Source organism: Balaenoptera physalus (assembly GCF_965194825.1).
Source record: "Balaenoptera physalus genome assembly, chromosome: 1".
NCBI lineage: Eukaryota > Metazoa > Chordata > Mammalia > Artiodactyla > Balaenopteridae > Balaenoptera > Balaenoptera physalus.
The window spans coordinates 87,119,795-87,146,002 of NC_138882.1; the positions used below are offsets into that span (position 1 = coordinate 87,119,795).

At 41.2% G+C, this 26,208-nt stretch overlaps 2 protein-coding genes across 5 annotated transcripts in view; one reads left to right on the forward strand and one right to left on the reverse strand.

The window, feature by feature from the left end:
* POGZ (pogo transposable element derived with ZNF domain) overlaps window positions 1-16,714 on the forward strand; it is a 46,718-nt gene extending 30,004 nt beyond the window's left edge. For all 4 annotated transcript variants that reach the window (XM_082474133.1, XM_082474134.1, XM_082474135.1 and 1 more), the window contains 12 exons: window positions 977-1,083; window positions 1,777-2,114; window positions 2,512-2,666; window positions 7,095-7,195; window positions 7,730-7,876; window positions 10,955-11,089; window positions 11,205-11,377; window positions 11,536-11,676; window positions 12,175-12,231; window positions 12,430-12,542; window positions 12,796-12,820; window positions 12,956-16,714. In XM_082474133.1, coding sequence (XP_082330259.1) covers window positions 977-1,083; window positions 1,777-2,114; window positions 2,512-2,666; window positions 7,095-7,195; window positions 7,730-7,876; window positions 10,955-11,089; window positions 11,205-11,377; window positions 11,536-11,676; window positions 12,175-12,231; window positions 12,430-12,542; window positions 12,796-12,820; window positions 12,956-14,627 — 3,164 coding nt within the window. In that variant the 3' untranslated portion in view covers window positions 14,628-16,714. The remainder of the gene's footprint in view (window positions 1-976; window positions 1,084-1,776; window positions 2,115-2,511; window positions 2,667-7,094; window positions 7,196-7,729; window positions 7,877-10,954; window positions 11,090-11,204; window positions 11,378-11,535; window positions 11,677-12,174; window positions 12,232-12,429; window positions 12,543-12,795; window positions 12,821-12,955) is intronic.
* Window positions 16,715-18,018: 1,304 nt separating this feature from the next.
* PSMB4 (proteasome 20S subunit beta 4) lies at window positions 18,019-20,438 on the reverse strand. Its single transcript, XM_082475697.1, has 7 exons — window positions 20,253-20,438; window positions 19,799-20,005; window positions 19,388-19,534; window positions 19,140-19,221; window positions 18,622-18,738; window positions 18,331-18,419; window positions 18,019-18,137 (listed from the first exon to the last, which is right to left on the reverse strand). Exons 1-7 carry the CDS (start codon window positions 20,390-20,392, stop codon window positions 18,125-18,127), a joined length of 795 nt encoding a protein of 264 aa, XP_082331823.1. The 5' UTR covers window positions 20,393-20,438; the 3' UTR covers window positions 18,019-18,124.
* Window positions 20,439-26,208: the final 5,770 nt, after the last annotated feature.

The following is a 26,208-nucleotide window of genomic DNA, read 5'->3' on the forward strand; positions in this document are numbered from 1 at the left end:
ACAATAAGATACCACTTCACACCCATTAGGATAGTTCTTATCCAAAAAACCGAAAATAATAAGTGTTGGTGAGGATGCAGAGAAATTGGAACCCTCGTACACTGCTGGTGGGGATGTAAAATGGGGTGATGGTCCCTCCAAAAGTGAGACATGAAATTACCATATGTTCCAGCATTCCACTTTGGAGTATATACCCAGAAGAATTGAAAATAGGGACCCAAACAGATATTTGTACCCCCATGTTCACAGCAACATTTTTCACAATAGCCTAAAGGTGGAAGCATCCCAGATGTCCACCAGCTGATGAATGGATAAACAAAATATGGTATATACATACAGTGGTATATTGTTCAGCCTTAAAAAGGAAAGAAATTCTGACACATGCTACAACACTGATTAACCTTGAGGACATTATGCTAAATGAAATAAGCCAGACAGAAGAGGACAAATACTGTATGAGTCCACTTATATGAGGTACCTAGAGTAGTCAGACTCACAGAGACAAGAGAGAATGGCGGTTGCTAGGGTCTAGGAGGAGGGGGCAATGGGGAATTATTTAATGGTGTAGAGTTTCAAGTTTTGCAAGATGAAAAGAGTTTTGGAGATTGCTTGCACAAAAATGTGAATGTCCTTAACTGAACACTTAAAAATGGCTGAGGAAACTTTTAAGTATCTATTACCACAATTAAAGAAAAATCTTATATAACCACCACAACAACAAAAAATGTAAAAGCCGTTCTTAGTTCATGAGCCAAACAGAAACTGGCAGCTGGCTGGATTTGGTCTACTAGCTGTGATTTGCTGCCCCCTGGCCTAGAGTTAGAAGAATGGTAGAAGGAATATGCCTCATAGCAATTTCTCATGCTTGCTTACCAACCTTAATATACCCCTCAGGAAGTGTTTAACCTTTTTCCAAAAGGCCAGTAGTCTTTTTCCAGTATCATCTTATTAATCTTATTGATGTTCTCACTTCCAGTGACCTCTTCCATCCCAGTGTTTGACCTCCAGGATGGTGGACGGAAGATATGTCCACGGTGTAATGCTCAATTCCGTGTTACTGAAGCTTTGAGAGGTCACATGTGTGTAAGTGATATCACCTGTGATGGAGAGTCAGCTTAAATGGCTACCACTCACTGTATACCTCCTGTAGTGTAGTGTTGGGAGCTTGTGAAGCAAGGGCTCTGAAATGACTTGGAAGCTTTTTAAAGGGTTACTCTCTTTTGGCCTGTTTTAGAATGAGCTCAGAAACGTGATAGGATATATTTAAAGACCCTCAAATATATCAGAACATATGTGACCTTAATTCCGTAGTTCGTAGATTTTGAACTGCACAGGAGGACAGGCCAAGTTGGCCTCAGTCCATTTTCTATTTATTGTGTCATCGGATGAATCAGGAGCTATTAACCAATTTCTAATTCTAGTCTTTTCATTTTTGATATTAGTCCAGATGCAAAAGTTGGGACTTCTTCCTACCAGGGAGCTCAGAGCCAGGTTATGCTAGTGAGTGGTTAAAGGATCTAAGACAGGAAGAAGTACAAAGTGTGGTGTTTGGAGTGGCATATGGCTGTAAATACACACACACACACACACACACACACACACACACACACATGAAAAAGAGTGAAACCTGGAAGCATTTTAGAAAACTGCAGGGTAAAAGCTGGATGAGAATACCTAGAACCAAACAGTTACCAAGGAATGTTAGTGAAGTTGAGGAGTTAGCACATCTCAGCCCCCAGGAGAACCAGGATGATCAGATGTCTTCTTTCTTTATAGTACTGTTGCCCAGAAATGGTTGAATACCAGAAGAAAGGAAAGTCTCTGGATTCAGAACCCAGTGTCCCATCAGCAGCAAAGCCCCCATCCCCTGAGAAAACAACTCCTGTTGCTTCCACTCCCTCTTCTACACCTATTCCTGCTCTGTCACCACCTACCAAAGTACCAGAGCCAAATGAGAATGTGGGTGATGCCGTCCAGACCAAGCTCATTATGCTAGTAGATGACTTCTACTATGGACGGGATGGTGGCAAAGTAGCCCAGCTCACAAACTTCCCTAAGGTCGCCACATCTTTCCGATGCCCACATTGTACCAAAAGGCTAAAAAACAACATTCGGTGAGTGTTGAAGAGCCTTGGAGCTCACCTTGGACAAGTGAAGTCTGAAAGCTTCTTACATGTTTAAGTCTTTCTGTTTGGAGAATGGCCCTAATTATTATCCTTTCTTGCTAATAAGGATTATCATTAAATCAATAACTAGTACTATAGAAAGAGATATTGTGGTAATAAATAAAAGATAACTTTGGGTAGAGTGAGACCAGTGCATCTCCTTCCCCAGAAAAGTTTCGAGAACTATCTTAATTTGTGGGCTCAGAAGATGTCCCAAAAAGAGGAAGTTGGGTGGGAGGGTGGAGGGGGAGACATATAATGTCTGTTCTGTGATTCCGCTGGTACATTTCTCCAAGGCTTCTGATCTTTTATATTGTCTGTACTTTTCCTTTGTGCCGTGCTACAGATTTATGAACCATATGAAACATCACGTAGAACTTGATCAGCAGAACGGTGAGGTGGATGGTCATACTATCTGCCAGCACTGTTATCGTCAGTTTTCCACTCCCTTCCAGCTCCAGTGCCACTTGGAAAATGTTCATAGTCCCTATGAATCAACTAGTAAGTTTGGAAATTCTTAAACTCCAGGGGTATACTTAACTTTTCATTCAATGAATGGCACTGGGGGGAGCCCATTATGTTTATTTATATGTGGGTAACAGTGTCGAGGAAATTCTTTGCATATTCGTAGTCAGTTTCTTACTTCACTTACCCTATTATCTTACAAGCCTGACTTCTATTCTGTTCAAGCATGAGTCGAGTTCAGTGCTTGATTCTAAATTAAGGGGCTTTGGTTCAGGACCACTGTAGAGAGGTATATGTAAAGAGTTTATTACCTAGATCCTTTTATAGAAGAAGCAGGCACCTGTATTTGGGTCTCCATTTTAGTTAGTACCCTCATAGGTTTTATGAAGGATAAAAGATAGTGTTACAGAGTACTTTACCATTAAGACAGTGCTTTCATGAAATATAAGATGAGTTGGAGTGTTAGCTACACTGTACATCTTACAGATGAGAAACACAGGCTGAATACAAGCCCAGAAACATTTAGTCATTTGCTTAAGAGCATACACTTCTAATATGGTGAAATTGTGAGGATTTGAGTCCAGTCTTCTAGAATATTTCCTTTGTCCTTTAAGGGATTTCTAGTTTTGTTGAAGAGACAAAAATTATTTAACTATAGGAAAATGTGAGAACAAGACAATATATTTGCTGTAATCATGTGCATTGTATGATACCAGTGATAGGTGAAATAGTTCAGAGAAGGGAAAAGATCCTTGTGGATTTCACAGAAAGTAATGCATAAACTTTTAGGGTCTTTAAATACACAAAGGATTTAGATGGATGGAAAGTAGTAAGAAAAGATTTTAGGTGATGGGAAACAGCATGAGGAAACACATAAAGACAGAAATTTTTGCTGCAAATTAAAAATCTTGACTAAAGATGGATTAAATGTTAAGGACATCTATTATTATTTCATTTAACTGAAAAGACTCAAGGTGGAGTAAGCTTCAAGCCCAGAACGCGAGTCTTGTACTTTTCAACAGTTCTCTTGTCTGTGGCTCATAGCAGGATGGCTGTGTTAGTCTCAGGAATACAATCGGATATAAAATTGTGCAGATGAAGAAGAGACCATATCTTCCTGTGTCTTTTCTAAGTCTGTTTCTTACAAGACAGAATTGTTTTCCCTTTATATCTCCTTAGCCTTGGTCATATTGTCAGGGGAAATGGGATTGCCATGAGTGGCTCAGACTAGTGCTGGTTCTCAGAAATAAAATGAGTTACATATGTAATTTTAAATTTTTAGTAGTCATTTGAAATAAAAATTTTTTAAAGGTGAAATTAATTTTAATAGTGTATTTTATTTAACTCAAAATAACCAAAATAAAATCATCTCAGCATGTAATCAGAATTTTAAAATTAATGAAATATTTACCATTCTTTTTTTTTTTCTTTTCTTTTTAAATCTGGTGTGTATATCACACCACAGCAAATCTCAGTTTGGGCTCACCACATTTCATGTCTTCACTAGCCACATGTTACTGGTGGTTACCATATTAGACCGTGGAACTTTGGGCTAATCATTTGTGAGTAGAGTAGATCCTGGAATCAAACATCATAACACTACAGTGTAGTGGCAGAGTAGCCAACTTGGTCTAGGTTAGGACCCAGAATTCTTCACTGTCAGTCATGGGAAGCCCAAATAACTCATCTGAATCTCTCAGTGAAAACATCTACTTTTATACAGAATCTGGTGGGGTGTGTTTTTGTTATTCCACTTATATATGTACTGTACATAAGAAGATAAGTTTTTCCTAATGGGAAACAGTGCAGCACCTCATCAATCTTTTTCTCTTGGCTTACCACTCTTTTATCCTTGACTATATATGAGTATCTTATGACTTAAAATTTACACTGATGAAAAACCTGAGAAATTGTTGATCCAAACAGGTAAATACCATTTCTGTACTTTAGTATATATCAATCTTATTCTTGGATTCTTTTATAATTCCCCCCCCCCTTTTTTTTTTTATAACTCCCTTTTTTTGCATCCATGGCAGATCCTTCGTGAAAGTAGCTTAGTTTTTTGTGTTAATATTTTGAGACCAATTGTTTTCTTTTTAGTTTTGAAAAATTTTTTTCCTTTTATTTTCTGAAGTGTTTTTAAACTAAATTATAGACATAATGATATTTCACTCCTAAATACTTCATTATGTATCTCTGAAAAGTAAGGACATTTTAAAATACATAGCCATAGTATGTTTGTCAAGACATAACAGAACTCATCATAAATGTTTAATATCATGTATCTTCATTTTCAAGTTTCCTGAATTGTCTCCAAAACATCAATGGATTATTATATTTAATTATGGTAACAGTATAATTTTTAATAGCATTATGTTTTTCTTCACACTTGTTTAAGGACAATAAGGAAGAGGTAGGGTTAAGGGAAGGATGCTTCAGGGTGATTAATCATGTTCAGGTGTCGGGAGGGTCCTATGTGGAAAAAGACTGAAGAAAGGGAGAACCACTTGCTTGATAAAGTCATGGGATACGTGGAATGATGAGATCGGATGAGCCTTAGAAAGGCATAAGGAATCTGTCCTTCCAAATTTGGAAAACAGGAAGCAGAAGCTGTAGTAGTTCATGCCTGTTTTCTCAAAGCAGGAGACTGTGGTAGGTGTTAGGGAGATGAGAGTGATAGTGCTGGGAGGGACAGTGTTAGGATAGCCACTTTGGAAAATCAGTTAATTCTTCCTCTTAAATCTTTTTTGACATCAACTCCAATAGGTATGAAAGGTTACTAGAGATCTCTTAAATCCACTGATGCCTTTGGTTCCTTTCTCACTGATTTTCTTTGTATGAGATAATACATATAAATCTTAGCATGGTGTTTATGCATTAAAAATTGCTTAATAAATGTTGTTATAATTGATGTGTGACACCTATAAGAATAGAGCGGATGTGTGGGTTGTAGGAAAAGCCTTTGAGGGTAAATGAGATCGCCCAGGGAAAACATAGAGAATAAGAAAAGGCTGGACAGAAGGTTGGGAAACACCAATGCTTAAAAGTGTTCTAGAAAAGAAAAAAAGATTAGCAAATTGAATTGAGAGGTAAGGGGGAAGAAAACAGGAGAAAGTATTGTCATGCCACTAGTTACTGTTTCCCAAACATGCCATGCAGCACCATGCCTTTGCTCATGTTCTTCTCTTGTCTCCTCTGTCTGGCAAACCACTCTTCTTTCAAGGTTCAGCTCATATATCAGCTTTTCCTCATTCTAGGCAGAATTTTTTATTTCTTTATCTTGTTCTTGTACCTAATGTACCTCTGGGAAGTGGTCCTAAATGGGTTGCAGACACCTTTGAGAAATAAACACAAAACTTCCCAGAAAAATACACATTTTACTTCTTTTGCAGATAATTTCAGGGGATACCTGGGTTCCCTGAGACCTCTTCCCTAGACCCAAGATTCAGACCCCTGGTTTTTGTTTTTTATTTCAGCTTCACTCATTTGGGGGTGTGGGGCAGGGGTTGGACATTGTCCAATAAATAAGCGCTTAGAGCTTCAAATTTACAATTTTCTTGTTTGCAAAAACTTGAAAATAATTCCAGTAATGGTAAGAAAAATACAAATAACTATATTTTGCCTGTATAATTCAAAATATGTAGCAATTAAAATTTTTGCCAAAAATTTAGAACTGCAGCCTTATAAAAAGCTTGATAAAATGGCTAATTTTAAAGTTTAATTATCTCAAATTAGTTAATACTGAAATAACACAATAACTCATAAGAAGGCAAGAAGTTCTGTTCATATCATCAGTCTTTTGAGGACAAATCCTTATTTGTCCTCATTTAGTAAACGTTCAATAAATGTTGAATTATTCATAGGAGATAATCATTGTCTATCCTTGAGCAGAGGGATGAAGTAATGTAGTATTTTAAAAGAATTCGTTTGGCAATGGTATATAAAGAATAGATACTGTATTTATTGGAGATATAGGAGGTATTAGACGCCAGCTAATTAGCAGTAGGAAATCATATGGGCTTCTACCAAGTTTCTGCCTGTGAGAATGCAGAAGTGACAATTCCTTGGTGCATTTTGAAATAATGGTGACAGAACACGGGTTTGGAGTCAGATAATGCCTAAGTTTTGAGCTCAGGAGGAGGTGGGATGTGAGAAGGGAAATGATGGGGAGCAGGAGGATGCTGAATTAAGTTAGAGTAGATGGTAGAATATTAAGTTTCGTAGAGAGTTCAAAATCTAGAATGGAACTTTGGTAAAGAAGTCTGAGCTAGAGACAGAAGGATAGTTCTATTCAGTAGCACAAATGTTGAGACAGAACCATTTTAAAGAAAGACTAGAAGAGACTTCATAATTTACTGACTATTGAAAATGAAGATATAGGAGTCAGAGAAAATAAAGATTATGAGTCAGCAGGACTTTGGTCTTATTTTCAGATGGATTTATTGATTATTTTTCTTCTTACAGCCAAGTGCAAGATCTGTGAGTGGGCGTTTGAGAGTGAGCCACTGTTTCTCCAGCATATGAAGGATACTCATAAGCCTGGAGAGATGCCTTATGTTTGCCAGGTATTGCCTTTTTCTCCAGGGAGCTTTAGCCATTTTGCTTTCAGGCTAAATACAAAGAATCCACTAATGAACATTGCCTAGTACCTACTGCACACACTCAGTTTTAGGAACACTGAGGAAATACAGAAGAAATTGTGAACACAGGTTCTATTTTCAGGGTTTCCCATGCAGGAGAAAAACATAAAGGAATATCTGCATGTACCCAGCCGAGGAACCCAGTCTGGGAACATATACCTGTACTAAGGGAGTGTCTGTCTCCTGAATGTGCCCTTTGGAGATAGAAAAAAAACTCTACTCCTCTTTGTCAGAATATGGACTGTTCTCAGACTTTCCTGTCTTTCCCATTTTTATCTTATTTCACGGCTGAATTTATCACCAACATTAGCCCTGCAATAAACGTCAGAAAAATAATTTGATTTCTATACATTTAGGAAAATTTTTTTTTCGTATCTTAACATTTTTGTTGCTACCTCTTTTTTAAGGCCTCAGTTGTTCACTTCACTCTTAGCTTATTTTCCTTCTTGTGTGACTCAGGTGTGTCAGTATCGCTCCTCACTCTACTCTGAGGTAGATGTCCATTTTCGGATGATCCATGAGGATACTCGGCACCTGCTCTGCCCTTATTGCCTGAAGGTCTTCAAAAATGGCAATGCATTCCAACAGCATTACATGAGGCACCAGGTACCAGGCACCAAGCAATTTCCGTGTTCTTATTTTTTAATTATGGATACAGGGGCCAGGACTGAGCTAAGCAAATAATTTTGGTAGAGAAGATAATATACATGTGTTTGAAAAATTTATTGAATTCCAGTGATGTGTGCCAGGCACTGGGCTAGATGCTAGAGATTTAGTGGTTAAACAGGACAATTAAACAGTACAATAAAGCAAGAAGAATGTTGTGTTAGGGGAAATACAAGATGTAAAAAAGAATGTACCTATTCTGGGAGCCTAGTAAGGCTTCTAGGAAAAGGGGTGTTCAAGACCTGAAGGATGAGTAAGGATGAGCCAGATGAAGTGGGATAGAAGGACAGAATGCTCTCAAAGACAGGGAAATTCAAGGAATTGAAGTTCAGTGTGGTTGGCATGTGTAAGGTACAGGGGGAGGTTGGAAGTTAGGGAACAGATCATGGAGAATCTTGTAAGCCATAAAAAAGGAATTTCAACTTTTATTATAATAAGTTGTTGGGAAGCCATTAAAGAGATTTTTAGTCCTGGAGTGATGTGTTCAAATTTGCTTTTAGTTATGATTGCACTGGCTGCTCTAAGGAGAATGAATTGAAGGAGGTTGAGACTAGAGTTAGGGAGACAAGCCAGAGGCTTTTTCAGTAGTTTAGATAAGAGATGATAGTGGCTATTGGCTTTTGAAATGAGGACAAAGAGGATAGAGTTGAGAGATATTGAGAAGATAAGTGATATCTATGATTTAGAAATGGATTTAGGTGAAGGTAGTGAGAGAGTAGTTAAGAACAGTGCCCAGGATTCTCTCTTCGGTAATTGAATGAATGGTGGGACTGTTTATTGAGATAGGAACACTGGAGAAAATAATTTTTGAGGAGAGGATTATAAGTTTGGATATTCTTTTTTATTACTATTATTTTTTAAATTTTTTGGCCATGCCATGTGGCACACGGGATCTTATTCATTCCTGACCAGGGATCGAACCCACACCCCCTGCAATGGAAGCAAGGAGTCTTAACCACTGGACCACCAGGGAAGTCCCAAGTTTGGATATTCTTGAGTTAGCAGTATCTATGGACATCAAGTATAACTGACTATTAAATAGGTAGTTGGATATACAGGTCTGAGGCCTGGGAGAAAAGCCTGGATTGTGAAAGGTACTTAGGAATCATCATTATATAAATCCAGTGGATTTTAAACTTGCAAGTGCTATGCTGCACCCCCATCCCCCACCCCCCAAATTGAGAATAAGGTGAAGGCTTAGGACCATTGAAGTCTCTGTCCACAAAGCCAGGACCATAGTCCTGGAAGGAAAACAAGAAGAGTCTTGGTGTCAAGGAAGCTGAGGGGACAAAAGTATTTTGAAGAAAAGAGTGTGGTCAGGTGTTGCAGGAAGGTATCAGCAAGGTAGAAACTTTAGAGGCCAGCATTTAATTTAGCCGTTTTGTTGGTTAGCAGGGTGGAAGTCAAATTTCAGCTGGACAAATGATGAGAGGTAAGGAAATGGAGACAACTTACTTAAAGCAATTTGTTAATGAAAAAAATAAATTAAAAAATAAATTTGTTAGGGCTTCCCTGGTGGCGCAGTGGTTGAGAATCCGCCTGCCAATGCAGGGGACATTCGAGCCCTGGTCCGGGAAGATCCCACATGCTGCGGAGCAACTAAGCCCGTGTGCCACAACTACTGAGCCTGTAGTCTGGAGCCCGCAAGCCACAACTACTGAGCTCGAGTGCTGCAACTACTGAAGCCCGCATGCCTAGAGCCTGTGCTCCACAATAAGAGAAGCCACCACAATGAGAAGCCCACGCACCACAACGAAGAGTAGCCCCCGCTCGCCACAATTAGAGAAAGCCCGTGCACAGCAACGAAGACCCAACACAGCCCAAAAAATAAATAAATAAATAAATTTATTTTTAAAAATATAAATTTGTTTATGAAGAGGAGGACCAAGGGTGGTAGATCCAGGAAAAGAGGTAGCAAGGGAGAATTTGTTGTTGCTCTTGTGTTTGTTTTTTTAAGATGGAATAGGTATGCCTTTGTTTTAAAATACTGCAGGAAAGGAGGCACTGGAGGAGAAGAGTGAAGGTACATAGAGAGGGAACAGAAGAGAGAACAAGATGGGTGTACCTGTGCATAACATCCACGTGTGTGCACACGTGCCCTCACTCTTACTTGTAAGCAGGCACTTTCTTAGGCTCACACATAGTGACTGCTGATAATCCACCACTAATGCATTTCCATATAGTAGCATGGAAATTATCACCTGTAACTCAGCTGAGGTTACAGAGCCTTGCTATCCTAGGGAAGAAAATCATAGACGTGTCGTATTTCAATACTGGGCAGACTGAATCCTCAAAATGGCCTTGGAGGGAGGCATATCTGTATGCATTGATGTGTTCAGAGGAAAAAAACAGCACTGTGTAGAAAGGACTATCATTTTTGTTAAAGAAAGAGAAAGAAAAACAGGTGGTGATTGGAGACGTATGTGTTTGCTATATGGTTATATGCATAGACTATCTGTGAAAGAATACCCAAGAAACTTGGTAACAAGTTGTGTCTGTGGAGAGGGACTGAGGGTTGGAGTTGAAGGCATGCTTACCACATGAAGGAGTACAGAATAAAAGTATGATTTTTTTTTTTTTACCACGTACATATTTTATTTTTTAAAAAATAAGAAGAATATCCAGAAGTAGTAGCACTGTCCATCCACACTGTAAAGATGAAGTAGTAGGGGCAAGGAAAGCTTAAGCCACTCAGCCAAATTGTTAAAGCAAGTCAGCGGGAGATGGTTTGAGGACCTAGTTATCCTGACTTTGAGTCTGCCTTTCTCTGGGAGCATGGGAGGTGATGATTTTCACCACCCAATAATAGGTTTGTAACTTTACTTCAAAATAAAGTTATATAAAAAGATTAAAAAATAATAGGTTTGGTGTTATGTTGTATATTTCTCTTTTTTCCTCTGTTAAATTATCAACAGAAGGGTGGGAAGAATACGATTGGCAATGATGTACCTTCTCCTCAGGGAAGAAAATTCATTGGGAGCCTTTAAAGGATTCTGTCTCTTTTTATTCCCCCTTCAGAAGAGGAATGTTTATCATTGCAACAAATGCCGGCTGCAGTTTCTCTTTGCCAAGGACAAAATTGAACACAAGCTTCAGCACCATAAAACCTTCCGTAAACCCAAGCAGCTGGAAGGTTTGAAACCAGGCACCAAGGTAAAGGGTTTGTTGACATTCCCTTTACAGATCCAAGAAGGGGAGGAATAGAGATTTTCCATATTCTGAGGTGTAACGTGGGTAGTGTCTAATTATCCCTTCCCTTGACTCACAGGTGACAATCCGGGCTTCCCGAGGGCAGCCACGCACTGTTCCTGTACCCTCCAGTGATGTCCCTCCCAGCACCTTGCAGGAGGCAGCACCACTGGCCTCCTCAGCGGACCCTCTGCCCGTCTTCCTTTATCCCCCTGTCCAGCGCAACGTCCAGAAGAGAGCTGTTAGGAAAATGTCAGTGCCTTCTTCTGGAGGCTGGGGGCCGGGTGGGCACAGTTATTCCTGATAGCTAGTGTAATCTGGTAGCCTTTTAGGTAGTATCTGTTGTCTAAATCCCCTACAATTTAGGAACCCCTGAGGCAGTAATAAGAATTTTCCTTGTTTCTTGACAGGAGTGTCATGGGCCGGCAGACATGTCTGGAGTGCAGCTTTGAGATCCCAGATTTCCCTAATCATTTCCCTACTTATGTTCACTGCTCTCTATGTCGCTATAGTACCTGCTGTTCTCGAGCTTATGCCAACCACATGATCAAGTAAGTCACGATTAAACCAATGTTCCTGTCTGGGATTTCAGGTTCTCCAGAACTCAGTGCATTCCCTCCCCTGCTTCTGGGGTTTCCTCCTTCAACTTTTAGAGCTGTTTGTCCACCTGTCCTAGCAGGTTAAGAGGCCAGACCCGGCTTCATTTGGCTTTGATGGTCTGTGCTCTGATTCTGTAGGACCTTGCTACCCAAAATGTGGTCCAAGGACCAGCAGCACTAGTTGGGAGCTTCTTAGAAATGTAGCGTCTGACCCTGGTCACCACCACCCCACCCCCAACCAGAATGTGCCTTTTAATAGATTTCCCCCCACCCCATGATTCGTTTGCATGTTAATAGGAAATATTAATGTGATAGGAGAACAGGCTTGGGTTGAGGTTAGGATTGAGTGAAGAGGCATTGCTCTTGTTGGGGCATTGTCAGTCGCTGGTGATCTCTAGTTTAGCAAGCAGAAACACGTAACTCATACCACTTTTTGTTTGTCTTTCTCAGCAATCATGTTCCACGGAAGAGCCCCAAGTATTTGGCTTTGTTTAAAAATTCTGTGAGGTAACAAAAAACTTATTGATGGTCTGTTAATTTTTCAAGTTTTTATATTAAATCCCTTTTATTATTTTGGGGGGTGGATATATGAATTAATTTGAGAGAGAGGAGAAAGGAGGGACACTCTTTATTAAGCCTCAAAGCTTAACTCTCTCTAGTGTCACTACTACATTTGTCTCATATACTCTTGACTCTCTTTCTTAGTGGAATCAAGCTGGCCTGCACTTCATGTACCTTTGTTACTTCTGTGGGAGATGCCATGGCTAAGCATTTGGTATTCAACCCCTCTCACAGATCCAGTAGCATCCTGCCACGGGGTAAGTAGGAGAGTTGGGGGTTAGGGAAAAAAGCTAAGGATACAGGTCATACCATGAGTCTGGTGCATCTCTACCTGGCCTAACCCATTCACTGTTGAGATACACTTCACCAAATTGGAAGCATTCTAACCTAAAGTTTATATAAGACTGGGAAGGCAGTAGGTTTGCTTTTTTGTTGAAATCTAAAGCACTGTCTTTGGAGGGTTTGTTTCTTCACTGAGCTAACATTTTTTTATTGTCTTACTTCCCATAGGACTCACTTGGATATCTCACTCAAGGTAACAGAAACTCGCTTGATGGTTTAATTTCTATTTTATAGTATGTTTGGTCTTTATTATTACTACTACTACTATTATTATTTCATTCTTCTAGTTTAACTGAGCTTTTTCCTCCTCTCGTTGCTAACCCTTTAGGCATGGCCAGACTCGTGACCGAGTGCACGACCGGAACTTGAAGAATTTGTACCCTCCTCCTTCCTTCCCCTCTATTAAAGCTGCCACTGTGAAATCTGCGGGCGCCACCCCAGCTGAGCCTGAAGAGCTACCAGCTCCCATGGCCCAGGCACTCCCGTCACCAGCCTCAACTGCAACCCCACCACCAACCCCCACTCATCCCCAGCCTTTAGCCCTTCCACCCTTGGCTACGGAGGGGGCCGAATGTCTGAATGTCGATGACCAGGATGAAGGGAGCCCAGTCACCCAGGAGCCTGAGCCAGCATCAGGGGGTGGTAGTAGCAGTGTGATTGGCAAGAAGGAGCAGCTTTCTGTGAAGAAGCTCCGAGTGGTACTGTTTGCCCTGTGCTGCAATACGGAACAGGCAGCTGAACACTTCCGAAACCCCCAACGACGCATCCGGCGTTGGCTTCGGCGCTTCCAGGCCTCACAGGGGGAGAATCTGGAGGGCAAATATCTGAGCTTAGAGGCAGAAGAGAAACTGGCTGAGTGGGTGCTGACCCAACGAGAGCAACAGCTACCTGTAAATGAGGAGACCTTGTTCCAGAAGGCCACCAAAATAGGACGTTCTTTGGAGGGGGGGTTTAAGATTTCTTATGAGTGGGCTGTGCGTTTCATGCTACGGCACCACCTGACTCCGCACGCTCGGCGAGCTGTGGCCCACACTCTACCTAAGGATGTGGCAGAGAATGCAGGACTCTTCATTGAATTTGTACAACGGCAGATTCACAACCAGGACTTACCCTTGTCTATGATTGTGGCTATTGATGAGGTCTCCTTGTTCCTGGATACGGAGGTACTGAGCAGTGACGACCGAAAGGAGAATGCCCTGCAGACAGTGGGCACAGGGGAGCCTTGGTGTGATGTGGTGCTGGCCATTCTGGCAGACGGCACTGTCCTCCCTACCCTGGTTTTCTACCGAGGACAGATGGATCAGCCTGCTAATGTGCCAGACTCTATCTTGCTAGAGGCGAAGGAGAGTGGCTACAGCGACGACGAGATCATGGAGCTGTGGTCAGCCCGAGTGTGGCAGAAGCACACCGCTTGCCAGCGCAGCAGAGGCATGCTTGTGATGGACTGTCATCGCACTCACCTGTCAGAAGAGGTGCTGGCCATGCTTAGTGCCTCTAGCACTTTGCCTGCAGTTGTCCCAGCAGGCTGTAGCTCCAAAATCCAGCCATTAGATGTGTGCATCAAACGAACTGTCAAGAACTTCCTGCACAAAAAGTGGAAGGAGCAGGCTCGGGAAATGGCAGATAGTGCATGTGATTCTGATGTCCTGCTTCAACTGGTTCTGGTCTGGCTGGCTGAGGTGCTTGGTGTCATTGGGGACTGTCCAGAGCTAGTTCAGCGGTCCTTCCTTGTGGCCAGCGTTCTGCCTGGCCCTGATGGCAACATTAACTCACCTACAAGAAATGCTGACATGCAGGAGGAGCTAATTGCCTCCCTAGAGGAGCAACTGAAGCTGAGTGGGGAACAGTCTGAGGAGGCCTCAGCTTCCACTCCCCGACCCAGGTCATCTCCTGAAGAGACAGTTGAGCCTGAAAGCCTTCACCAGCTCTTTGAGGGTGAAAGCGAGACGGAGTCCTTCTATGGCTTTGAAGAAGCTGACCTAGATCTGATGGAGATTTAAGTGTTGGGGTCATGAGGGGGTGTGGAGTGGGGGTGGGAAAGCGTTAGGGAGGGTAGAGGTAAAGGGGGTATACCAGGTGGGGGTATTTGGGTTATATTTTTTAATTTTATGCCACCACTCCCCCCTGATGTTGACTTATACATCCTTGTGGATTTGTGGATTATTAGGAAAACCGATAGTGATCATGTCTGAGCCGATGAGCTGGCCCTGGCCCCGGCCTCGTTGGTCATTCACTTCTGCTAAAAACAGGTTTTTGTGACTTTTTTTTAAATTTAAAGCACTGTGCTTGGTATTTTTCTGACAAAATCAAGAAAAAGGAAAAAAAAAATCTTTCGTGGGCGAATGTTAAATCTTTTGTTTCCCCTTTTACCTCAACTGTATCATAGTACATCTGGGTTTTGTTTGTTTTACTGTGTGGCCAGTGTCTTTTGGCATGATGCTATCCAACCATTGTCAATGTGAGAACATTTCTGAAGATGGGAAAGACAAAAATTGTAGCTCACAAACTGGTTTATTATATATATATATGGATAAAAACGTTTTTTCATTGTGGTCTTAACACTTTTATATAAAAATGAAAATGGAAAAAAAATCCCACTGAACTCTCTCTTCCTTCTCCTTTCTTTCCTTCCCTCTCCAGAGATGTTGGTTTCTACAGCAACTCTAAATATAAAATTGTGGCTTTAAAAATGCATGACACCACCTTTAATCGTCCAGAATGATGAGTAGATTTTTTCCCTCACCACCCTCCCTCCAACAAAAACACAACAAAACCAATATTCTTTGCACCTGTGATCCTTGGCCCCCTTCCCCATTCTCACACCGTCACTCTGGACAAAGGATCATACCTGGGTCATTAGCAAGCAAGAGGTACTGAGGTGACCACACAGAACCTCAGGGTGGAAGCCATTCCCAGTGTACGGGTCTTCATGCTGCAATCCATGGGGGCAGTCCCTGCTTTGTTCAGCTTCCTCCTGTTAAGTGGACAGCATACCTGTTCAAGGGATCACATGTCCGCCAGCCAGCAGCTAATTGTGCAAGAAGTTGTATTGAACTTTAAAAAGACCACTTGTTGAAATTCTGCTTACCCTGTGGCTTTCCCCTATTTCTCTTAATGCTTAGAGAAGAATCTGACATGAAGAAGAAACACATAGGGGTGTGCACAAAGAAAAAGACATGAATCTTTATTTTTCACTGCCAGCTTCAAGGAAAGAAAATTTTTTCTACAATTTGCATGAGGGAATTTTTTTTTTAATTGTATGTACTCAATGGCTATAAACTGAAACGTACTGTAACACACAGAGAAAAGGAGCAAAAATCCAGGTCCACCTTTCCCACAACTATACTTCTGTACATCCTGAGGCTTTCTGCAATGTATCCCTCCTGTGAGCCAAGGAGGCAACCTGCACAGGCTTGTAAATGGTTCATCTTTAAAATGTACATAAGTGGAACATTTAAAAAAATGAGGGGAAATGGATTTATAAACAATGTGGTTTTTTTCTAGGTGACCCTATTTGAGCAGGCTTTCACAGACTGGGAGATTCTCAAGATGTGATGGGCCTGGTGGTACAGGTGTGACATTTGTTACCACCTGTTTCTCCTCATCCGTTTTTTTTTTTTGTGTTTTTTAACTCCCAGCACACTATAATATAGTGAACTGGAGTATTCCCTTCCATAAACAGCTTGGCCAGCTTTGTGAACCCATGGCATCTGAAAACTGAACTGAGGATCCACCTGGGCTTCTCTTCCCCAGCTTTTTGCCTGATGCCATTTTGACAGAATATGGACTTTTGAGTCAAAACTTTGCCTTTCAGAAAGTTCAAGAACTATGGTCAACTCTATCTGCAGTGACTTAATCTCCGCAGCAGCCCCAGATTTAGTACAGCTGGGTTCCTGGCCTCTGCACACTGTATGACTTTCTCAATGGGTAATTTTTTTAAGGCCATAATACCAACAGTGGATCAGCTGGGTTTTGGCCAGGAAGTTACCTTTGTGGATTCTGCCTGCATGGCTTCGTAGTATAGGAAGTTTTTTTTGTTTTGTTTTTTATAATTCAGTTTAATCAATAAACAAGTATTTATTGACTACTTTGTGTTGAGACTGAATGTGTGGAAGATGCAAATTGAAAGCTGATAGTTTTCTTTTGCTTGAATTTTCTAGTTGTAATCATGGGTAATACAAGTGGAGGGGTTTCGATTTCTCTCTCAGCTCTCACCTCACTGAATTTCTATACAGGCATACCTTGGAGATACTGTAGGTTGGGGTCCAGACCACTGCAGTGAAGCAACTATCACAGCAAAGCGAGTCACAGTGTTTTTGGTTTTCCAGTGCATGTAAGTTTATACTATAGTATATTAAATGTGCAATAACACTATGTCTAAAAAATTATATACCTTAATTTAAAAATAGTTTATTGCCAAAAATGCTGACCACCCCGAGCCTTCAGCAAGTTGTCATCTTTTTTGCAGTAGTAACGTCAGAGATCACTGCTGATCACCATATCAGATAAAATAATGAAAAAGTTTGAAATAATGCAAGAATCACCAAATGTGACATAGACACAAAGTAAGCAAACGCTACTGGAAATATGGCACCAAGACTTTCTCAGTGCAGGGTTGCCACAGACCTTCAGTTTGTAAAACGACACTGCAGTATCTGCAAAGCATAAAAAACAAGATATGCCTGTAATGGTTTTGGGGTTTACTGCCTATACTAGTTTCTCAAAAAGAGGTTTAGAGAGGATATGCATCAGAATCACCCAGGGTGTTTTTTAAAATTTGGGTTTAACGCCATCCTGGTGAGGGAACTGGCTAATAACCCGAATTGATTTGACTCACCACTACACCTAGGACTTAGTGAACACAATACTTGTAAGAGGTCTTCTGACAGTGCTAGAAATTAGTAGTAGACTTAGCTTAAATGTCGAAATTACTTAGTATTCCCCATGAAGGGTGAGGAGGTTGGACGGGTGTGGGATCAAGGCTGTTAGTTCCAGTTTGGGAGTAACCTTATACAGCTCTACTAGATGTTACATTTCCATCTTTGAAATGATGTTTTAACTAAAACCACATATAGAGCCAACATTAACCAGAAAGTCTGTATTTTAGACTAGTGCATGGGTAAAAACGTTGAAGAAAAATGTTAAACACAAAAGCTAATTATGTTACTACACAAAGATTAAGTCTGACTTCTATACAAAGCAGCCTTCCATACAGACCCAAATGAAGACAGTAATTAATGGGTCTTCGGTATTATCATGAAGACCATTCTGTATATATGCTACCAGAACCAAGAACCAAAGGGTTCTCTGACCAGGGAGGGAGATGGCACACAGCAGTACTTAGCAGTTTCACTCTTGGTGTGACCTAGTCAAACAGTACAACCACTCAGCAAGTGTTTCAAAGGATTTATTTTACAAAAGAATAGTACCTTTGAACCAGCCAAGTTCAAAGTTAGAAGAAGGGTACAACTTCAGTTCTGGATAATGCCTCTGTATTTCATTCAAAGCCACTAAAAAGGAAGAGATCATAATAAAATTGTGAAGCCATAGAGTGAGGAATCAATTCGTAAAAGCAGCTCTATCCTCAGCCCAAACCCTTGCCACCCAGAGAATTTTTTGGTTGAGACCTCCAGAAAAACCAAGCTTACTGCAACCAAGGGATCTCCCAATTATCTTTTCTACTGTAATTTTAATTTCAATCACCTGATCATGTGGGCAATATCCCAGCTGGTCTCTGCAGACAGGGGTCCCTCTATTTCAACACCTTTTTCAGTTACAGTGGCGATTTGAAACTGAAAGAAAGCAGAGCTCTTCAATGAAAATGCCAACCCTTATGTGAAAGAAGTCCCTGGTCAAAGGTCAAGTTGAGGGTCTTTCCCAAATGTGAAAACAGGAGACACAGAAATGGGGCACTCTGTTCTTCAAAGTTTAGAGACTCGGGGATTGCAAAGCCTGCCAATTAGATCTGCATCACTTATTATTCACACTTCTCACCCGGTTATAAGAACGGGCATCTCGATAGTACAGCACTCGCATGCAGCGTTCCACTAGCTCTTGGGCCTCAGTCTGGCTCAGCACTGGCTTCTTCTCCAGAACTTCTCGCAGCAGAGGCTAGGGATATCGGGGGAAAAAACATGGGAGATATCACGAGCTGAATACCAGGCGATAGGCGATATGTCGCAAATCCACGGTGTGAAAAGAATCATAAATGGGTGAAAAGGCGACATTCCACCTATTGCCTCAGCAAAATGAACTCTGCTTACTTGTGCTAAGACCCACTTGAAGGGGAAATTCTAGGGTGTCCTCTCTTTGCACATGTATACTGACTCCCTCCAGGACATACCCCACCTTGTCATTATGGCCTCTGGACCAAAAAGAAAACCATCCGCCCAGCAGTACAGATCCTAGCCTGTTCCTCATGTCAGAATTTCAAGGGTAGAACAAGCAGACAACCACTAACCCCCACCGCCTTCTGTCTTCTCCTATCCCTCGTCCCTCACCTGGCTACTTACCTGAGCCAAGTATGCACCGTAACCAGTGGCCACCGAAGGGGCTTCATAGGCTACACCAAGCATGTCCACGTAACCCAGGAAGCTAACAGGACACAATAGGTCATCTTAGGTTTCTGTATCTTAGCTGAAGGATGGGACCATGGGGTCTGAGGTAGAAGTGGGAGTCACTCAGGGGGAAGAGACAGACACTACACAGGCACTAGAGATTGGGTAGGTCAAGGAAATGAGTTATTTGTATTCAAGTCAACCTCTCTCCATCAGCATAGCCTCCAATGACCATGGTGTTCCACAGGGGGTTCATCTTGGAGCGCCGGCTGTACGTAGCCCTGGTCAGCCATGAATGAATAGCTTTAGGGCTATAGCTGTGTCCATCTCCCAACAGCTCCTCATCGATCCTTAAAAAGAATTGGTTGTGAAAAAAGGGAAAGAACAGAAGTCGGGGTTTCCATCCACCCCCAAAAGATGTTACCACAATCTTCCCCATTTAAACCCACTAAAATAAACTACTTATTTGCAAACATTCTCACATCTTCCACGCCAAGTCTCCCTGTCCTCTGCTGCAGTTTCAAGTTTCTCCACCCTAGAATTTCTTGAGGGGATAAAAAACAGTGGATTCTCCTCCCCACTTGGAAACTACTCCTATTCTCGAGATGACTTACACCATTTGGCCGAGAACTTGCTTCAAATATTGGAAATCAGCGTAGTCTCCGGAAGCACCCAGCATGGTGCTGTTGTTGACTCGCATAATGCGAGAGATGTTGCGGAAACGAGCCAAGGAACCGTAGGAGCCCAGCATGTCTGCTGCAATCACCACTCCGCCCTCAAACTTGACGCCCAGGACCGAGGTCCCGGTCACCATGGGGTTCCTGGAGACAGAGGGTGGTCTGGCGAGGGGCGACGCGGGGGGAGAGCCTGAGCCCGCTTCCCACGTTGTGGGTTCCGCCTCTGACTTTCCACGGCTCCTTTCATTCTCCGGGACCCTCCTCCCCGAGCTCCCCCGCTGTTAGTGCGCCCCGGGGTGCCTCCCTCGCCTTCCCCGGCTCCCAGAACCTGCCGGCCGCAACAGGCCCCACGGTCCCTCCCCATGCGCAGGCTAAGGCGCCGAGAGCTTACTGGGTGCGCGTAATCGGACCCCCGTAGAGCGCGGACGCCGGGTCCACAGAGGAACCGGGAGTGGGCGGGATGCGGTAAAACTGCCCAGGGGCCGGAATGCCGGCCCAAAGTCCGCACCGCGACTCCAAAAGCGCTTCCATCTTAGTCACGGTAGCACGAGAAACGAAAGCGTTGGGGCCGACGGAAGCGGAAGTGATCCTTCAGTGCCACACCTTTCTTCTTCCTGCAAGCCACTTCCAGCTGCCATGTTGATAAGGTCAGAGCCGACCGTACCAGTGTCCTGGGAGGCGACCAAAACCCAGAGATGTGGAGTTGCCAGACGTCGTATCACATCGCGGTAGAGTCTGGACTAGAACAGTATTCTGACGCACAAATTCAAGGAAGGGGTGGGTGGTGTGGGAGATGGGTATGGGTCGTGGGTGGATGGGGGGCGGGGCACTTCAAGACACTGACGCTGAGCGAGGAAGCAGAAATTCTCCTTTCCTTTTTGGATCCTTATCAAAAACAAAAACAAAAAACCCACACGAAGCTAACAGTGAACCCAGGATCATGTGGCATGTTCGACCCATTTTATAGATAAGAAACCGAGACTTGTGTAGTGATTTACCCGATCACACAGCAAGTAGTATAAGATCTGAGTCTTCAAACTCAGAATTAAAAAAGGAATCATACAGTTGCGCGTACCTTGGGGTGTATGATATCTCAGATGGATCACTCACTCTGTAGGACCTTGGACAAATCTCTGAAAGTTTCCTAATTGTCAAAGGCTCTTGCCTACCTCTTAAACATCAGAAAAATTCCATTGACTGTGGGAGTGTAACTAAATTACAGGCGTTCCCTTCTCAATGTGGTTCTGTAGCAAGGGCTGGAAGCAGTGTCTAGAATCAAACAGTGAACCTAAAACCACTACTTTGCCACAACTCCCTTCACAACTAGTTTTAAAATTTTTCACTCAGCAGGAAACCAAATCAGTTTTGTTTTTTAAAATTCCCTGAGTTAATTTGAACCAAAGCAATGCATAAAATTTTAGCCTAATTGAAATAAAATATTTTATTAGGTCATGAAACCTTGGAATGGGAAGGGTCAAGATCTTGTGTTAGAGGCACCCAAATGATGCTCTTTGTATCACCTTTGGGACTTGAAAACTAGGTAGTAGATTTTTTCTTCAAAGTAGTAGTCACCTTCTCGCAAACCCCATATTCCAGGTGACTCTTGGACCTCTCTGAGGCTTACCTGGACAAATAGCAGGTGTCTTTTGTAATGACAAAAGGCTTACTGGGATTCCTCTAAAACTGCTTGAATACTTCACGTTCATAGCTACCAGAGTCCTCTTCGTATGAACTTTAAAGCAATTAGCCATCAATTAATTGGCTATATCCTTGTTTAGAAGTGGCCTGAGGTGGCTTGCTGGCTTCTGGTCTCACTCCTTTTAAGGTCCCTAGATTAAGGCTCTGGTAGGGCCAGTACCAGTTCCAGAGATCAGGCAGGTGGTTAAATTCCACAGAGTCTAAAAGAAGAAAAGTGAAAGGATCTAGAATCATTCAGCCTGAGAGTAGGATGACAGGGAAAGCAAACCACTAACATTTGATGATGCACTATTCAGAGGAAGGTGACCAGCATGTCTTTTGTGCTAAGATGAAAACAACAAGACGTAAGTTAAACTGAAACAAGGGAAACTTATAAGAAGTTTCTTCTCTTTTTAAAGCAGGTCTGGTATTATCTGGAAAGTCATTTTTAAGTTTGCCCAGTTTTCTATGGTTGGCTATTACTTCGAGTTTAATTAGTATTTAGCTCTCACCAGTGTTCGAGCTTTTAAGTCAATAATCACCAGACTGGTTTTGTAACATGTCAGGGTGTCCCTGGTTATGGGGAATGTCTTGAAATTCTAAGAAAAGAATAACACTAGACTACATTGGAATTAATAATCACCATCACCACCACCTCACAAACATTTTCACTGCTCCATATTTTAGGAGAAGTGGTATTTGAAACTTCAACTCCAAAAGAGTTAAGGATCATTTCTTGACCTGCTCAGGGCCTGGCTCCAGGGGGCTGTAACAGAAAGATGAGAAAGAAAATGTGTCTAGCTTGCCCATGGCTGCACTACCCTGTGGGTATGCCCTGAGGATTTTTGTAATTTTACATCCTCTATAATTCAGTTCTGCAATACCTCTCTTGCAGCATGTGTCACACTTGTCTAAAGACTGCCTTGCTAAAGCAAAAGTTCCACAAAAGCAGAAACAGATTGTCTTTCAACAGTGTCCTTTGATGCACAGAAGATTCCGATTGTGATGTGGTCCTGTTTATCTTTTTTTGTTGCCCATACTTTTGATATCATATCCATACTTTTGATGTCATATCCAAGAAATCATTATGAAATGCAATGTTAAGAAGCGTTTCCACTATGTTTTTCTCTAAGAGTTTTGTACTTTTAGTCCTTATGTTTAGATCTCTTATCCATTTTGAGTTAAATTTTGTCTGTGGTGTAAGGTAAGGGTCTAACTTCATTCTTATACATGTAGGCATCCAGTTTTCTCAACATCGTTTGTTGAAAAGACTGTCTTTTCCTCATTGAATGGTCTTGGCACCCTTGTTGAAATCATTGATCATATGTGAGGGTTTATTTCTGGGTTCTCTATTTTATTCCATTAGTCTATATGTTTGTCTTTATGACAGTACCACACTGTTTTGATTACTGTAGCTTTGTAGTAAGTTTTGAAATCAGACTGTACAAGACATTATTCTTCTTTTTCAAGATTGTTTTGGTAAAGATATCTTTAAAATTTATATTTTATGGCATTTTTTTCCTTTTGGTATAGAATTTTAGGTTGACAGTTATTTTCTTTTGGAACTTTAAATATGTTATTTCATTTTCTTCTGGCTCCATTGTTTTTGTTGAGAAGTCATCTGTTAGTTATACTGTTGTTTCTTTGAAGATAATGGGCCTTTTTTCTTCTGACTTCTTTTAAGATACCCAACAGTGTCTCTGATGTTCAACAGTGTTACTAGGATATGCCTAGCCATGGTTTTATTTGTATCTATCCTGCTTGGGTTTGCTGAGCTTCTTGAATCTGTGGTTTGATATCTCTCATCAGTTTTGGAAAATTCTCAGCCATTATCTCTTTAAATATTCCTTTTTCCCAATATTCTCTCTTCTCTTTTTTAAGACTCCAGTTAAACGTGTGCTAGATATTTGAGCATGTCTCCTATGCTTCTTACTTTCTTTTTGTTTTCCATTCTTTTTTATCTCTGTGTTTCAGTTTGGATGTTTTCTACTGACATATCTTCCAGTTCACTAATTCTGTGCCCAATCTGCTGTTAAACCCTTACATTTCAGATTTTGGCTTTTTGTTTGTTTGTTTGTTTTTCAGTTCTAGAATGTCCATTTGAGTTTTTTATAGATTCCAATTTTCTGTTTAAATTCATTTTCATTTATATGTCCATAATTTTTGCTATTTTCTTTAACATGTTAATCATTGTTATTTTTATATTCTTGTATGCTAATTCTAGTATCTGGATCATCTATGAGTCTTTTTATATTTTTTTTCTTTTCATTTTGGTCATATTTTTTTTCTCTTTACAAGTCTTATGCTTTTTTATTGTTTGCCAGAAATTATGAATAACTACAGAAGGCTCCATATCATGTTCTCTTCCACCAGAGAGCGTTCTCACTTTTTCCTATTAGGCAGATAGGGTGAGGGACTGATTCACCTCAATCCAGTCAAGGATTAGGCTGTCTCAGGGTTGGGTTGCTGTTTCAGTCTGGTTCATCCATATTCTTCAGGCATGTTCCTCACAATCTTTTGACTGAAAGCTGGGCAGGTATTCATCTCTTTAGCTCTGAAGTACTGAAGAAGATTGAGCCAGCTCTGCAAGCTTCTGTTCCAGGGAGTCTCAAAATCTGGCAAATATCTTGAGGAGGATACCAGTTGAGTAGTTGAGGCTCTTCTCCTTTCCCTGCCTCAGCAGGTCTTCACTTCCTAATCAATAATGCCAGACTGTGGGAGATTCATTGTGCCTTTTAGAAGCTTTTAACCCAACTCTCCAGCCTCATGAACATTCCAGGAGTTCTGCAAATTTTCCATAGATAAAACTAGCCATCATTAGAGGCCCTTTAAAATTTTAACTTGTCACTCCAGCATTGCATGACCACCAAAATCTTTGGTGATTTCTTTTCCCCAGGCAGAGGCATTCTGTCTAGGTTAGGCCTTATATTCAGCCTGTGCTCAGCTCACTTCAGAAACATTCTCCTGTCTCTGGAATTTTACTTGATCTCGTCCTCATTCCTTTGACATCCCCTTGTTGCCTTTAAAAAACATGTTTTTTGTAGTTTTTCTAGCTTCTTATTGCAGGAGGAAGACTGACCTGCCATGATCTACAGCTTACCTGTATTGGTTTATTGGTGTATTGGTGTATTGGTTTCCTGTGGATGCTATAGCAAATAACCACAATCTTAGTGGCTTAAAACAACAGAAATTGATTCTCTCACAATTCTAGAGGGCAGAATCTGAAAGCAAGGCAACATCAGGGCCACACTCCCTCTGGAGGGTCTGGAGGGGGATTCATTCCTTGTCTCTTCTAGCTTCTGGCATTATTTGGTGTTCTTTGGCATGTGGGTACATCACTCCAATCTCTCTCCATCTTCTTCTCACCTTCTCCTCTTGGTCAAATCCCCCTCTGCTTTTCTCTTATAAGGACACTTGTGGTTACATTTAGGGCCCACCCAGGTAATCCATTATAGTCTCTTCATTTAAAGATCCTTAGTTTAATCACATCTGGAGGAAAAAAAAAAACCCTTTTTCCAAAGAAAAACCCTTTCTTCTTATTTTTCAAAAAAGGTAACATTCACAGGTTCCAGGGATTAGGCTGTGGATATATCTTGAGAAGCCATTATCAGCCTACCACATCTGGAATCAAAAGTCCATGATTTTTTTTTTTACCTTTATAACTGAAAAATAAAACACACATATAGAAAATCACACAAAACAAATACATGACTTGAATTATTTTAAGGCCAACACCCTTGAAACTACCATCTAAATCGAGAAATGGAGCTTCTCCAGCTAGCCCAATTCCGATCACAATTGTTCCCCTCTCCTAGAAAATAGCCACTCTCCTGACTTTTATGATAATTATCCCCTTGGATTTCTTTATAGTTTCATCATCCAAGTGTGCTTCCCTGGACACTATACTTCAGATTTCCCATTTATTTGATTTTATATGTATTTTGAGTTTTTTAATCTACAGATTTCCTCCTCTAGCCCTTTCTTTTCATAACAGTGTATCTGTTAAAGACCCCAGGATGTTTGATCTGTATACCTTACTTTCTGCCCACAGTCTGGGTTTTGCTGAGTGCATACTAATAGTTTAGTTCAACATGTTCCTCAGTCCTCTGCAGTTCCTGCACATGGACAGCTCAATCCAGAGGTCTGTTCAGACTCAGGTTTGATGCCTTTGGCAAGACTGTAAGTGGTGGTGTGTTTTTTCACCAGGAGGCCCATTGTGTCTGGTTGTCTCTTTTTCTTGTGATGTTAGCAATTGCTTCTGTTCAGTTATTTCATTTGGTATTGCACAATAATGATATTCTAATTCTATAACTTAGTTTTCATTCATTAACTTGATAAGGAGACAATTTTCTCATCTACTTTTTTGGTTACCCAGTGTTAAGCTCATATAAGAAAGGTCAGATAAATGCTTTATTCTTTCTCTTTAAAGACTTTTGAAATGATTTTGCCCCTATCATTATCTAAGTGTGACCAGTTAGCATTTTTTGTATTTTTATGAACTCATAGATTTAAACATTCATTCTGATGCTCAAATTATTCCAGATTTGGCCAGTGAGAGCCTTTTCAAACTGGCTTCTAACAACATTGTAAATCAACTATACTCCAATAAAAATCAATTTTAAAGAAAACTGGCCTCTGGGTCCTTTTAACATGTCCCCATCATTATTTGA